This window comes from Simochromis diagramma, unplaced genomic scaffold (genome assembly GCF_900408965.1).
Source record: "Simochromis diagramma unplaced genomic scaffold, fSimDia1.1 OVJJ01000483.1, whole genome shotgun sequence".
Classification (NCBI taxonomy): Eukaryota; Metazoa; Chordata; class Actinopteri; order Cichliformes; family Cichlidae; genus Simochromis; species Simochromis diagramma.
The window spans coordinates 5,875,703-5,892,287 of record NW_024386835.1 but is presented as its reverse complement, the minus strand read 5'-3'; the positions used below and the strand labels follow the sequence as shown (position 1 = coordinate 5,892,287).

At 39.9% G+C, this 16,585-nt stretch overlaps 1 protein-coding gene across 10 annotated transcripts in view; it reads right to left on the bottom strand.

Annotated features, from left to right (window-relative positions):
• Positions 1-3,241: 3,241 nt before the first annotated feature.
• The window catches only part of dlgap4b (discs, large (Drosophila) homolog-associated protein 4b), a 125,693-nt gene continuing 112,349 nt past the window's right edge, over positions 3,242-16,585 (bottom strand). For 9 of the 10 annotated variants that reach the window (XM_040029011.1, XM_040029010.1, XM_040029014.1 and 6 more), the window contains 6 exons: positions 11,833-12,272; positions 11,136-11,224; positions 9,326-9,798; positions 7,081-7,172; positions 4,879-5,049; positions 3,242-4,001 (listed from right to left, as the gene is read on the bottom strand). In XM_040029011.1, coding sequence (XP_039884945.1) covers positions 3,768-4,001; positions 4,879-5,049; positions 7,081-7,172; positions 9,326-9,798; positions 11,136-11,224; positions 11,833-12,272 — 1,499 coding nt within the window. In that variant the 3' untranslated portion in view covers positions 3,242-3,767. Of the gene's footprint in view, positions 4,002-4,841; positions 5,050-7,080; positions 7,173-9,325; positions 9,799-11,135; positions 11,225-11,832; positions 12,273-16,585 lie in introns of all 10 variants that reach the window. The other variant, XM_040029009.1, reaches the window with a different exon arrangement.

Below are 16,585 nucleotides of genomic sequence, written 5' to 3'. Positions count from 1 at the left end.
TCACAGCAGGTGAGAAACAGACACTGCAACAGCTAAGGCCAGTGGCAAGTAATTAGGAGAGGACAGTTGGAGTTTGTTTGCTTACCAACTGAAAGTGGAAGACAGGCAAATGACAGTGGTTGATCTAAGGCATGTCAGGGGTGACTCGCTGGTTCGGTATGCTACTCGCAGTGTAAAAATCTAAAGTGAGGGGATATGTGCGATCAAAGCGATGTGTCCCCTTCATGCAAATTATGCAATGCCAGCTATGTAATTCCACTGTAAACACATGGCAGAGACATCATATGTTTTCTTGAGTGAAAAAAAAAAAAAAAAAATCAGCCCCTGCTGCTGCAGACTTCAGAAACGATGCTTTTCAAAATGCAAACTCCTAAGTTCATGAACCAAACGGAGAGGTTTGATCCACAAGTGATGGCCGGTTCTGCTGTCAAACACGGACTTATCAAAATCTTTAAATCTATATGTTGCTATGGCTACAGTGTACTTAATCTATTTTCACAGTCGACTGTTGAGTTCCTTGAAGCTGACATTTAAATACACAAGATGAATTTAAAACAGTGAATTCATCTTTGGCTTACGCAGTCTTCAGTGGAAAGAAAAAAAAAGCAACTGAATAAATGATTAAAACACAATCACTAATGTATGTAATGCTTTAATAAGAAAGTCTTCTTTGAATAAAAATAAGTGCAGGTATTTTGGGTGCTCCTCTGATGGGGGGAGATAATGTAACAATGAACTTTGATTTCGTTATTTTGTTGAGTGATGGGAAGCAAAATAAAATCAAAAAACACTTCTGGAAACACAAAACCTGCTCACTGTGCCTGCTGCATGAAGCCTAGATGAAAGCACTTAAAGAAGTCAAATATTTATGTATCTGCAGTTACAGCACAAACAGAAAATGCTAAGGTAGTGGAAAAGAGAAGGCAAAAGACACCAGGAGGAGTGAAAGATTTCGTCCCAACAACAGGAATAAATATTCGGTATATAGTTCCCCGTGTCATTCTGTTGGGTAAACATTACCCCTCAAAAGTTTGAGGTAATTTTGCAAAACTCCCACTTCACATCTGTGAAAACATGCATAAAACTAAAAATGACCAATCAAAATATACCCAAACTTGAGCTGGTACACTGGACCTCTCAGACAAGTCCGAAATTAATCAGACTTATAACATTCAAACACAAAAACTAATTCATGAATGCAAGCAAATAACAGTAATTAGGGATCTTCATTAAAAAAAAAAAAAACTCTTTTGCAAAACAACAACTTTGATAATTCATGGTTACCAACAATAATTATATTTAGAATTAAACACATCATTTTTACTAAAGAGTGTGCGCATGCCGGTGGACTGACCATTAGATGAACATTAAAAAAATAATTTTGTAATTGCCAATACTGGTAATTTAGGGCAGCTGCAGGATAAACCTTACGCTGCGTATAAAGTAAAGGTTTACAAAAATGTTGCAAATCAAAATGTATTAATCAATCATTACTGGAATCTATATCAAGGGATCAATCCTGTGCTCCAGTGGCAGATTACATCAGCAAGTGCAAGATAGCTACCTAACTTCTATCTATGCATGACAGCTATCTCGATAAAGTGTTGTGGCTCACACACAGTACAGAAAGAAAGAGTGCACCAGGAAAGATGTTCCCTGTCAAAGATTCTGGTAACTTATCGATAATAAAATAATTATAACCCTCGTTGTGTTTCTGGTAATTATCTCCTATATTATATCAGATTAATGACATTTTATTTAGCTTGCATTTTTCCACATTTGTGAAAAACGTTTCTCAGATATATTCCACATCTTTAAATTATACCAAAAATATCAGTTATAGTGCTGCTAGCCTGACAACATGACTATAAATAGATTATTTTTTTCACTGATTTTGCTGAGAGCTGCATGTTTCACTTAGGGAGAAAAAAAACTGACACTCTGGGTCTTTAGATGCAGAGTGCTGACTCGTGCTTCTCAGGCAGACTGCTCTAACTTAACACGAGAAGCGAACATGGTACTGGTAATGCAAGCAGTGCGCTCCTGACCTATTTGATAATGTTATGAAAACTGTATCGCTGATTAAAAATATTGGATAGTTAAGAGCCTGATAGATCAGCCTTTATGGGTTTTAGAGTAGTCTCAAAACGCTCTTAAAAAAGGGAACTACCTATTACATGCCTGAAAAGTTAAACAGTGTGTACTGTTCTTTTCACAAACCAACATGATTTGGCTCTTATGGGAACCATTTCATAAAGCTGCCAATAGAAGACTAGAAACTCTGATTTATGAGTGATTTACATCTCCTAGCGCAATGATCTACAGGGTTTTATCTCATTCTTTCTGTTCTCTTTAGAGCTGGTTTGCACTTCTCTGAGTAGTAAAAAAACATTGTATGAATCAATAAATGTTTTTATTAAGTGACAATATCTGGACCTGCTTCAGCCATTTCCAATTACCTTTTATTTTGACTGTTTGTTTTTCAGTTATTTTCCCAGGGGTGATTCTCTTATTTCAATTTACCGATAATTTCTATTCTTTGAAAATGTTTAGGTTTAGTGTCCATTTAAATTAATATTATATGGACTGTATAAGTAAAAGACAAGATTTAGGAAAATCAGTCCAGGTATTACAATAAAATCACATAACTTTTTGAAAGCAGCTGGTTCACAGTGTCCAGAGATCCTGAGTTTCAAACCCTGGTATTAGGGATCATGCCATTAGAACACAGGAGTGAAGGTATGTATGCCTGAAATGTTGGTAATTGTAATTAATTGCTGCCAATTATAACATTTCTGCTGGTCAGTGCTACATTAGCTTAAAACAAGTGAGCTTCTCTTCACAAAAAGAAAACAAAAACATTTCAAAAACCCCCCAAACTTTCGAGCGGTAGTGCGTATCCTAAAATGTCCTCAAGCTTTGCCTGATTATTGGGATGCGTTCTCATTCAAAATCCATTCAGACACTAAACCTAAAGTTTGTTAAAAAGCATCTTTGACACAATCGACTCTGTAGGACATACGCAAGAGGTAACTGCTAACTATACAAATACCCCTTTAAACCTGACTTTCAGTTTCATCACACCAAAACTATTCGTAATAACCTGATCTAAACTGATTTTTATATAACTCAAATGATGAAGAAAGTTAACAAACAAATAAATAGGAGGAAGACACACAGAGGTGAGTTTGTGGTATGTGTGCAGTGTCTGTGATGGCCACAAGGCGGTGTTGTGCAAAAGCTACAAGATGGCCAATGGTCTGGGAAGAGAGCAGGACGATGGAAGACAGAAAAGCATAAACGCTTGCCTTCTGTCTGCTTAAAATATCTTATAGCCGAGATACAGGAACATTTAAAACAGTCTTCATATAGATTCTTTAGGATATAATTGTCATTATAACAATACCTTCATTAACAATTTTTTATGATGATATCAAGAACAGTAACAAGAAAAGATAAAGTTCATCAGCTGAGGTTTTTAATGGCAAGACTCAAATGAGGAGTCTCCTGCTTCAAAGTCCGTTGGGTCCGAGAAATATTCAATGACTTGTTTGCTCATTTGAAGTCACCAGGACCAGCCTATTATTGTATGAATGTGTCAAAACCCTCCAAACTCAGGAATTTCCCACTCTTTTCCCTCCACCCGTACCCATCTTCACTGAGATGGCTCATTTACATTGCAAAAGCTTCCTCTCCTTTCTCCAGGTGTTTAACTGACACTTAACTGTCCTTTGTTCCAACCCAACGGCCCTCTCTCACAGTTTCTTTCAGAGACGAGTCTGGGCCTCAGGGACGTAAATTTCGATGCTGTCTGCGCTCTCTGTGGCCGAGTTCTGGCGAAACGAGGCAGCCTTCTTAGCAGCCAGCAGACGCTTGCGAGCCTCTTGTCGCTGTTTCTCTGCCGAGCTCAAGGAAGAGTTGGATGAAGAGTCGGCACTCTTCTCGCGGCCCAGCGGTGGTCGTACCTTACCAGGCTTCTTTGACGCCGCCTTCTCCTCGTCCTGTCGTGTTGGGAGTGACAGAAAGTGACAGAGAGGGAAGAGTAATGTGTGAAAAGAGGAGATAAGGGGGGAAAAAAAGACAGATATCATCCAGTGAGAAAATGTAATCAAGAAACATCAAGGTCTTTCATCAGTTTAGACAAGATCTGCAGACAGGACTTTGACAAGACAGTACAACAGGGCTAATTCTCTTCAATTAAGATTGAAATAACAGTGATTTTACATGATAAACAGAGACACTGACAGTACAGACACCTGACAGACACTGAGAAAAAAAAGACTAAACAGTCATTTGAATATAAATTTTCAAAGACATGAAATGGTAACATGAACTGATGGGGAGTTTACATTAAGTTTAAATTATAAGGCTCACAAGACACACTCGATGCACATATACTGACAAGCAACAGAAGCAAAAGCACCTCAGCGACAGGTAAAACAGCCACTGACATAAAGATGCAGGCACAGAGACACATATACACACAGTTACTTATTAACAATCAACAAAGGACACACAAGCACACAGACTTTTAAATAACAAAAGCCAGAATTCTTTCACATGAACCAGCGCATCTCAGCCATGCTTCGCTGCAACACACAGATCAGAAAAATGACACATGCATGCTCAAAGTAGGGCTTCATACATAAAAACACACAAGCGTCAGCCCTCTTTGAGATGTTTTAATTTTTCCATGCATGCCTACAGGGATCACTCTGGCCCCTTTGGACAGGGAGGCCTTGTAAGAGTTCATCCCACGAAGGGGATGCGGGGTAAAAGAAGAGTGGGAGCAATGGTAGTGGTGGTGGGAGGAGAGAGGCCGGTTTCGGCGGCTTTCCTACCCCAGCCAGGGCACTGGGCAGCAGGGGTGGGAAGTACCTTCCGCTCAGAATTTGACTGGGCAGCTGCAGATGTCACGGGCTGCCAGTCATTGGACTTGAGATGGTAAAGCTCATCAAATTTGAGGCTGATGTCTTCAATGGATAGCTGAAGGAGGTCCCAAAAACCAGCCAGGTCCTGGGCTGTAGGGCGTGGGTTGGCATTTGTATTCTAACCAGAAGAGAGATGAAAATGATTGAGGAGTAAGAATGCAATACATGTAATCTATATAACACTGTAATGAATATTACAATGAGAAAAGAATCATGAGATATAAAAGCTGACTGCAGTCAAGCTTAAGTGTACAGTGTTACACTGCTGATGAAACCTTGTTAAAAATAAAACAGTTTTTTCTTCTTCTTTTTTTTTTTTTTTTTAATACTACCCTTAAGCCCAAACAACTTAACTTCTTTTAGGAGTTTGGAGTTTTTGTCCAGAATGTGAATCAAACTCATTCTGGTTATGGGTTAGTTTGTTTTCCTGCTATCACGGTGTAGCCTCTAAAGCTCCAAAAAAGAAGGATTCTGACAAATTTGCCTGTTTTCAACCTTTTCAGTGTACCAGAGAAGTCTTGTCCAGGAATATGATGCATGTGTGAAAATGGAAAACAAATTTTATATGAAAAATAAATAAATAAATATAAAATTAACCACTGAAAATGTAAAAGTTGGCTAAATCTATTTGAAATGATCTTGGCAAGTAAAAGGGCGGTATCTATGTCCATGATGTGCCATCATCTTGGTGGAATGGTTTCTTTACATCACACTCAGTCTGTCACTGGAACCTCAGGACCTCAGTGTATTGTAGTTTCACCACAGCTGGAACCACCACTGTCCATGGAAGCCTTCAGCTGTTTGACTAGAAAGTAGACAGCACTGACTGTAGGTTTGGTTTTAAAATGAGCACTGTTTCTTACCCGGAAAGCTTATTTGGTTGCTCCTTTTTCTTTTCTTTTCTTTTAACTATAACAGACCCTTCCCCTTCTTTTGGCTTTAAACCAACCTCCTTTGAGGCTTGAAAGAACTGCTGCTAATATGTGTTTAGCTGAATTACAACAATGCTATTTACAGTTTAGATTGGGAGTCATATGTAGACAATGCAGATTCCAAGATCATCAGCTCAAACAACCATATGCAAGTTATTCAAACATGTCACCAATTTGACAAGGTCTGGAAGAAGACCCAAACCGGCACCCTCAGATAACAGGAAATGGGTTAGCCTCCATTATTTTATAATGCAAATGTGTGCCTGTTGTGTGTGTATTGTTCTGCTGATTAAGCCGCTGCCTCTCTTGGCCAACACACGATCACAAAAGGTATTTTAATTCTCAAGAGTTTTATCTTCTTATTAAATTTAAAAAAAGAAAAAGAAGAAAAATATCAATGGAGGAGGACAAAAGCTGCATAATAGCACTGCCTGCTTTGACCAGCAAGAGTTATGGCACAGAAAAGCTGTTGTTTTCATATTTAGCACTAGAGGGAGCTACATCACAGCTTAACTCTTTTTGTTGAGCTGGAGGGACTACTGTCGCAGCACGGTTTAGTCATTTCAATAACATCATACATTTCCAACTCCCACGTTGATAAATTCAGTACTTTGATCTAGAAAGCAACCACTCAGCATCTAGTGTCAAATCAAACTGTTCCCTCTATGTTTATTCTGCTGGTTAAACCTGCAGATACTGCCCGATATGAAGTAAAGGCTGCTCTGAGATCTTTTACTCTCACACAGCCACTGCTTGTAATGCTTGGGGAAGGCTGGCTTTTAGATTGTGCCTTCTTTTTCTGTGCACTACATTTATGCAGCTTTATATCACTGCTGTGATCTATATTCATATATTCTAGATAAATTGCGTAGTCGCTCTATATTTCTTACTTTGCAGCATTTGTTGTAAAGTCTGCGGTATATAGCCATTTTCACTAAAACAAGGGCTTATTTCTTTATTTTAAGCTCCTTTTCTTTTGTGTGGGTTGATCCCAATGACTTGTTTTGTGTAGGCCTAATATGCTGTATATCAGATTAGTTGTCATATGTGTGATAGCTTTTGTAATCATCAAAGCAAGCAGCTCTTGCTGTGGACACACAAAAAAAAAAAAACAACAAATTCCCAAATTGGTAACGAGTACAAGAAACTAGCTGGGACTTTCAGTCTCGTGAGTGAGCCTGCAAAGTGGAATCAACACAGAAAGGCGATATACACACCAAGTTTTGTTCACACAGTCCCCGGAACTGCTGAAACTTCTGAGACATTAGGAGTTGGGCACTTCCTACTGCACTGCGAATCTTCCCCAGCACTACAGTGAGAGAAAGAAAAAAAAAAATGTAACAATCATTGAAGATTTTCTCTTTTCTTTCTTTCTACCTCCTAAAGTAGAGACAGAAATCATAGTGGCACTTTACACACTGACCTGCATACAGTTGGTCTCACTGGGTAAACACTTGCTGGTTTTTTTCTTTGGTGCAGAACATTATCATACAAAGCAAAACTTTAGGGTCTAGACGTAGGTGTAGGAAACAGTGAATCTAACAGACTCCACAGGATGTCATGAAGGGGATTACAGTGTATTGGACATTGTGATCCTATTTAAAGGAATGTAAGCCTATATAGATACCCCAGCCTTCTGTCTGTCACTTGTTACTATGCTAGTCTTTTGCTTTGTCAAAATCAGGACAAACATCTGTCCTGACAAAATTGCGGCTTCTATTCAATCACTGCATTTCAAATGTATTATACTATTTATGATTATAGTGTTATGTCGCCTGGGTCTGGAAAACAGCTCGACATCAGATTTAATCCTGAATATTTTACTGTAAAAATCACACACACACACACACACACACACACACACACACACACACACACACACACACACACACACACACACACACACACACACACACACACACCTGAGTATATGTCAAATATATAGTCAAATATAGGAAATGGCCTTGTCTGAATATTGACCACCTACAGCCTGCTTGTGTGTACTGTGTGTATTTGCTCTATGCCACAGGCTGATGTGGAGGCATTAATCTAATCTGGGGGTTTAATCAGGTCCAGACTAGATTTGTGTAATTCTGGAGATTAGAGGCCCGTTTGTGTGCGGTAACCCCAGGTATTACCGCCTCATCCCTGCCATGCTGTGCAACTCTGATAAGAGTGAGAAGAGGCCTTGAGGCAAGACCCTATAAACAGAGCTCCACACCAAGTGCTGGAGCGAGACAACAACAGACGTTTGGAAGAATTCGGCTTGAGCTGAAGCGCTTCGGTAGTGATTTGACATTTAGCCTTGGCGTGCTCTTTCTGGAACTTTCTGGCTTAAATTATGGCTATGTCAACCATAGATAGAAAGTTTCAAATTTTAAATGGAAAAAAAAAAGTGTTTTAATTGTGTGTTTGTATCTCTAGCTTATAATGAAAAACATCCCTATGCAGTAACACATATGCAACCACTTTATCTGCAAAAAAAAAAAAAACTATAAAGAACAAACATGTTTTACTTAAAAACATTTTTATGTATGAAAAAGCTACTCCTGATCACAGTTAGCAACTTAGCCTGCTATGAAAGCCCTAATCACCTCTGCACCACGGTCTGCTGAGCTGTAAAGTGGACTCAACTACATGTGCTGCAGACTCTGCTTACTCCTGCTGACTCTTGTAAATACTAGAGTAAGAGCGCATCCTACTGGACAAACTATGTCATAACATAGTTTTTCAGATAAGAGGTGAAATGTCTTTAATAAACTCAAAAAAGTTGAGTTTTTTCTTTTCAAGCTCTTTCTAATCTACTTAAATAACGATGACCAGGATGAGAACCCACACAGACATATGCCATGACACAATTACCCTAAATATCTTCTTTGGAATATGCCATCCATTCATTCAACTTAGGGCAGTGGAGAGGACAGGTCACCAGCCCATCACAGAGCTAACCTGGAGAAACTGACTGTTTAGGGTTTATGTGACCGATAAAACTATGGCCACCATAGCTCAGTCTATTATTCTGGGAGTGTGGGAGGAAACCAGAGCAATCGCAGGGTTATGATTTTTTCAGGAGTGTGTCCCGATTGATTTACGTATGAATTTTTAAACAATTTCCTTTATGTTACTGCACACAAAACTATCCCTGGTAGTGCAATGAACTTGTGAATTTGGTTTATGGTCACGAGGTTTAATTAGTTCATGTTTATTTCTGAGAAATTTTGCTTTTCTTCCTGTAATTTTGCCATTGTGGTACACAACAATACCCAGGAGTCATAGGCTCTGCTGTGAATTTAACACTCTCTGTTCCAGACAATAACAAAATGTGTCACCACAACCAAAACCATATCTGAGACAACAAAGTAAACTGATTTATGCTTTTTCTATTCTGCAACCTTCTCCAGCTGGCAGAGGTACTTAAACAATGAGAAAACTGTGTTACAGTGAGCACCCTGCCATCCTTACCCTCTTCTGAGAGCTGGTTATCTTTGGTTTCCTGTTCCATCTGCTGGCACCAGCCTTCCATGCGTCCCGTCTCGGCCTGCAGCAGCTTCAAGAACCACTGGCCGTCCCTCCGACACAGCGTTCCCCCTCCTCCGCTCTGAGGGACACTGCTGTTATTCCCGCTGTCCAGCCAGGGGTCTGGCGGTGGAAGAGAAGAGGGGTCCAACGCTGGGTCCAGACTTTCCGAGAAAGAGGAAGAGCTGCTTCTTGTGGTGGAGCGGTTGAGAATCTGCCTGGGAGGTGGAGGTGAAGAGGTGGGGTCGGCGCTGTCTAAAGAGTCTCGTCCAGGAGGGGAGCTCATGGACTGACTGGCACAATTGACCATGACTTTCTTCTCAGTGGGTTTGGCATTAATTACATGGGAGATGATAGAGATGTCCTGCGTGTCTGAGTCTGTTTCGTGTTTTGAGGCCATGCTGCTGGAGTGACTGAGCCTGAAAAAAAGTATTTGACACTGTGATAAATTTGCTTTTTTTCATAATTAGAAGAACATTGTGACATTTTATGTGCACAGCATTAACAAAGAAAACCTGTTTACTCCTTACTGGAACAAACAGGTCTTTCTTAGTTTAAACAGTGAGCCAATTCCACTGGTGAATGTAGACATTATAAATACAGAGGATCTAATGGAGTCTGGGCCTTGCATACATTATGATGCACTCAGACCAGCATCAAATGATTTGTGAGGATTGGAACTCTAGCTTCTTGTTTTTCTAAGGCTGATTAGATATGATGGATGCAATGACTGAGCATTACTGTTATCAGTCAGAAAATGAACATAAGGAGGTTTGCGTTCAGTCAAATAATGAAACATAAAGAAGAGGGAGAAAAAAAAAAAAAACCCTGAAGAATGACAGAATCATTGCACCAAAACTGACATAACAGAGTCACATAGCACAATACCAGCAAAATACAAACAAGTCACAGAATGCACTGCACCAAACAAATGAATCTTAACCACACATTAAACAGAGACATATTTAAAGTTTCCCGCGGTGCGTAGCCAAAACTAGCTGCCAGAGACAGACGTGCATTTGCCCTGTTCTCTGTTATCTTGATTATATTCAAGCACTTTGCAAAAGACTGTAAGGAGACAAGAAAGCAGACAGTCACTTACTATACAAGATACCTGATTGTATACACGCCTAACAAATGCGTGAAACACTCAATCTGCACTTTCCAGACTGTCTGCAGCACTTGAATATAATCTGTAGAAAAAGTGTGAGTCATCACCCTGTGGCAAGTTTAAATTGTGTGCACATTTCACATTTAACTGCATTATGCATGTTCACAGTGCAACACTTCAAGACTATTTTCACATTTACTTGCTACAAGTTGAGTTCAAAAGACAGACTTTAGCAAACTAAGATAATTTTGGTCTGCTGCACAACTATCACTCACAGAAAGTAATGAATGAGGAGCCTTACAACCAGCAGTTAAACTTTTTAATTAAGACAAAAAATAGCTTCATATTTGACAATTTGAATTCAATGTAGGAGGCTTTTAAGAATTTCTAGGTGAGTAATTAATCCCCCCCATTACATTACACATGATTAATATTTTTGTTTATTTGAACATGCCCGGAGGGGATCTTTGAGTAGTTAATATTCATTATAGGAATATGGTTCAATGTTGAAAACACAACACACAAAGACAATGAGGGTTTTTTAACATCTACAAAGCTCCTGGAAAGGGAAAGAACAGTCAGAGGAGTATGTGTGGCTATAATATAAATTCCTCACGTTGTTAAAAGGACAGGAAGAGGACTTACTGCCACCCGTCCTCCACCTGTACTCCAATTGATTGAAATCTGGTCAGGGGAGGAGTCTCTTCTCGTGCAACTTCCTGAATACAGTCCACCTGAAAAGTAAGGAACAATGACACAAACAAAAATATAGTCAAATGTTTTGTCAAAACTACGATCACGAATCAATTAATATGGCACCGAGCAATGGCTACTAGCTGGCATTCCAGAGTGACAAAACAAAACACTAGTGGAAAAACTGAAAAGAAAAAAAACCTGTATAATTTATGCTTGGTTTCAATACAATGTCGAAACCAAAGGTTGTTCTAAATGAGTCACTGAGAGCCGGATCTGGAAAATGGATAAAATATTTCCGCTTCAGAACAGAAAGTGAGAAGAAGGTGAAGCAAAAATATGTGGTTTGGTTTCAATACCACAGAAAAAAAAAATAAAATAAAAAGATTGCTCTCGCCAGGTGTAATGAGAGAGCGAGAGTCACAGTAATGACACCTTTAACTTCCAGGCATACTTTTAGGTTTGATGGGAAACACTTAGACAGAGATCATGAACAAAATTAGCTTTTTCCTGGATTCAAGCTCAGCAGGCAAAACGAGTTACACTTCAGTCAACGATGTGACTATTGGCACTGCTCTGTGTTAGATGTGTAGTTAACGTCTGATTTCTACACAACTGTGCAACAGTGGTACAGCCACCCCTGTCGTACCTGTATGCCAATGGAGGAAAGTTTCCGCCTGGGCACCGGGACTACTAGGGGCTCCTCTGCTGCAAGATTTCCTTTATTAAATCCCGATTTTAGGGGTTCGTGCTGGACTACAGAGTCACTTGTCTCAGTGGAAGCATTTGCAGTAGCGGGGGCAATTGGTTCTCTCGGGGTAGCAATAGGAGTGGGGATGATGTGCGGAGGGCGGGGAATGCCCCGGGCCAGGCTGTTGGCACGGGTGCTGTCAAGGCTGTCAGAAGAATTGCTTTGAGCGTGGCTAGATTGGCTGTTGACCTCTGACCTCCTGTCTTGCTGGTCCAAGTAGTTGTCCTGGGCCGATTCTGTGCTGCTCTGCACGGTCACTGAGATGTAGGGCTTGGAGGTTGTACGGGGTGGCACTGGTGGAGGAGCTGCTTTCTTACAGGTGGTTATGCACGTGGAGACTGAAGGAGAAAAGAGCAGAGAGGGAGAAATTAGAAGAGGAGGATTATAAATAAGAGTTTCAGTGAACTGGCCAGTGACTTCTAGGGATTGTGAACACAAAACAAGGAGGAATCAATGATAATAAAATGCACAAGTAGAACTGCAAACAGCTTACTGCATTACCCATTTGTTTATCAGGGTAGTTCTAAGAACTCGCTAATCACTTTTCTCAACATGTCCAAAGCAAAACTCTTCAGCTGCACATAAACATACAGAGACACTGTTGCATGAAAGCTGGAGCTACAGCTGAACTGGGGAAGCATCCCATTAAGTGGAAAATCTAATCAGGCAGCAAATTGAACAAACTTATCATCCCATAAAGGTTGCTAAATTAAATCACACACACCCCGTGTGCTTCAAAGACTCAATCACAAGACAGGTGATGAAATCAGTAAACCAATTGCTGGCCACTTGACACTCAAAGCCAAATATGGTAGAACAGCTGAGGGAGATAGATTTATCTGCAGTGCTCACTAATGACAGTCCAAAAACGCCCTCCAGTCATAAAAGATAACGCAGAGAGAATGTATACACAGAAGAGGGAGAAAACCACTCAAATAAAATCTGTGTAGTAAGAGATAACATGCAATTAACATTTTTACAACACCTTTACAAGTAAAATATTCTCTCTTTCCGCCACCTTTAATAGTGCATTTATGCTTGTTGTTACAGCATGTTGAGTAATAAATGTCAATTTGGCAAGACACAAAAAAAAGCAAGCAGCTGGGCTTTTCAAACATGGGATACATAAGCTTTTTGCAGTGACCCTGACACAGGTCACTTTTAATGTTCTGTCAGATACATCAGTGACAGTGGTGGAGAGCACCATTGCACTCATGAAAAAATACTTTTTGCACCTATATTAATGAAAACTGTAAGCATTAACTCATTAAGTGTAACTATATACGTTAATATCGATCTCAGTAACTAAATCAATGTAAGCGTGTGTGTGCTGCATGTGACACAGTAGCTCCCTCCGCACCTCACACTCTGACTGAGCGAGTTAGATTGCCGTGGCGAAAAGTAACCAGAGTGCCCAGTCAGACGCTCATCTAGCCCGACGCGTTCAGATGCCATCAGATCAATGGAAAGAAGCGCTCATCTGAAAGGGGCTCGCGTCTGTACGCTTTGACATGTTCAATGCTGCACCAACAAAACAAATATGCTAGCTGTGTGTTAATACTCCACCGCGTCGCAATGCTCCAGTTTCATGGTCACATGGCAGCGTACCATATACAGGGGTTAAAATTCTCAAGCCAAGCTCCTTATACTGGTAACAGTTTGTGTTAGTTTACATGAAATCCACACAACATGAGACCATCACGCAATATAAAAAGCAGATTTTCCAGCTCATACCAACGTCTGCCCTCTGCCTATTAGACCACAATGATTCAATGCTAGCATGGCCATTCATTCAGTTTTCTTTATAGCTTTCATTTCCCTCTGATCTATATTAGTAAAATCAGAAGAAGAATTTGTGATATAAATCTTTTTAAGAATAGAACATTTGGCCATTCTGGAGCTGCGTATAATCCAGTCATCAATCACAAGCTATATAGATGTTCAGTCAGGCTACAGATTCCCATTAAGATCATGTAAACACACTCACAGGCTTCTATAGTTAGTTTAAACACAAGGACTCTGTAGAAGAGACCACTATTCCCCTCATGCTACACACACAGTAATGGCAGAGTGCGATGGAGTACCACTAAAAATGTCTAATCTAAACAGGGAATGTTGCTGTAGCACTGTAAACCCTTTGGTTGCTGTATAATCCCTCAAATAGATGATTTATTTGACATCACATGAGGAAAAACAGAGGAATGAATAAAAAACCATGGAAGAGAGTTAACTTCAAAGGCTCTTCTCAGTGCTGAGAGAAGAAACTTACCTTTTAAAGCCTGAACCATGAAATAATTGCCAGAAAATTCAATTTTTTTTTTTTAAATGAGACTGTTTACTTTATTTTACTTTCTGATAAAATAAAATAAAATCAAGTAAATATTTGCATATATGAGTTTTAATTGGTATCAGATTTGTTACATCATTAAAAATGCGTTGTGATTTTTATTTTGTTTTTTCATATGGGGAAAAAAAAAAAAAAAGCACACTGATGATGTGAAAGTCTCAAAAAGTCACAAAAACTCATGCATCAGATATAATATATAACGCCTTAATATAAATTTAAACTTGGCCTATTTAACATTATAGTCAGGCTTAGCTTCACTACCACTTAATCAAAGTGTAAAACATGGCACAACAGCAGGACATGATCACAGATTCCTATAGTCACGTGCTAAATTTTACATTTTAGATTAGAAGAAACAACACAACAGCATCTGGTGAACTCCAGTCAACATTTTTTATGCTTCATCAGGTTTCACTGAAAGCTGCAGTCAAAATTCCAAGAAGGGTTTTTAAAAAGCCCTGCAGCAAGCATGTGAGCTGCTCTGAATCACTAACAAAAGGGTCATTTGTTCAATCTGCTCCTTATCTTTACCTCCAAACACTCACATACACACACACTCACAGCTCATCTGACCTCGTACATATTATTGAGTCAGTTTAATCTGATAAAGTGCGAGTCAATTTTGTCAATTTGCTGTCAGTTACCAGCCTGAAGTACTGGACCGTCACTAGATCTAAGGTCCTTCTGGCAGTCCAAGATGTATGAATACAGAGAGTTCTTTTTCAAATCTAAAAACAGTGTTGTTACTTTATTTAATAGCACAAAAAAAAGTCTGTATGGAGTAATTCAGGACTGTGAAAACAAACGTCTGGAAAAATCGAAAATACAATACTTCCTACTGACAGACTAATACCTGTCAACAGCCAAGAAGTCTCGCTTGTGACTGCTGCCCTTTGTCCCCGCTGTGACACTAAACAGCAATGCACTCAAGATGACATTCCAGAGAAGCCTGAACAATGACAGCATTAATAAACAGCGGAGATGATACCCAGTCCACACCTAAACTGGCCCACCTCCAGACATAGAGCGTGTCTTCTTCCTTTCACAGACAGGAGTGCGAACATGCACACCCTTTTACACACCCTTTCCTAATAGGAAACAAACTGACAATAAAGGATCCACTGGTGTTGCCAATATGGCGAAAGCCTGAATAGTCATAACGGTCAATATCGAGAACACGATTATTCAGCACAATTATTCGCTGACTTTTGCATAATCAGCCATTTGTAGAGCTTAACAAATATCAGATTTGAGTTTCCTCATCAGCCTTAAAAACTTGTAACGGTTCTTCTTGTTGACCTGATGCATCGATAGTTGATGCATTGAAACACACATTTCAAAGATGGAAGGCACCAACTCTGAGCTAGCCTGAAAGCTGACAAAACAAAAACTGTAAAGTGTCTGGCATCTTTGCACACAAACACTGTCAAACAAATGTCATTCAAGAAACGTTCACTTTAACATTCATCATAGCTATGCACGTCACTATCCACCAAGAATGACCAACATCCTCGCTGATACAGCTGAAAAGTCCACGTTTCCTCTCCTTTTTCTAACGCGAGTTAAGACAGTAGGCAGAGCACAGCGTGTGATGTGGTGCGCTGGCACTACTAATGCATCCCAGCGTGCGGGGTAACTGTCACCGTGACGAGGTGTTAGAGGGCATAGATAGTGTGCATGTCTGTCTTTGGACACCTGCCCCGCAGATCTCCAAGTGTCACATCACGCTTTCGTCATCTGACCAGAATTCACCCTCTTAACTCTTAATGCCGCCGAATCTGCTTTACTCACGTAACTGTCATAACTGACATCTGCCTCTGAGATTAGTCAGGAGATAGATCAGCAGAGCTGCGCACAACAAACGGGACACTCAAATACAATCAGTATGTTGTCGAATAAATAACATTAATTCCAAAGACGGTATATTTTAGATGGGCAGTGGTAGGAAGGCCTTGTGTCGAACCTTGTGTCTACTTGACAAACTGTCAAACATTTTTTCCCGTGTCTTTTTGAGCACCGTCGCTGCCACAGTGTTCCCACGAGACTGCAGATTCCTCCACATACAGATTAGCAATGGCATCCATAACCACACGAGTGACCCAACCGGTTTTTAACAAGTCTAGAGTTTACCCACACAATCCACTGTTGTTCATACAGCTTAATGAGCAAAGTGTAAAAAGTCAACTGTATGATAGCATAGAAAACAGATGTAGAAAGCCTGTTGCTATCAGAAAGAGTGCAGTGCAGAAACGCATTAACAACAGAGGAACAGCAAGTAGCACATTCTCTCATCAGACTGTCTCC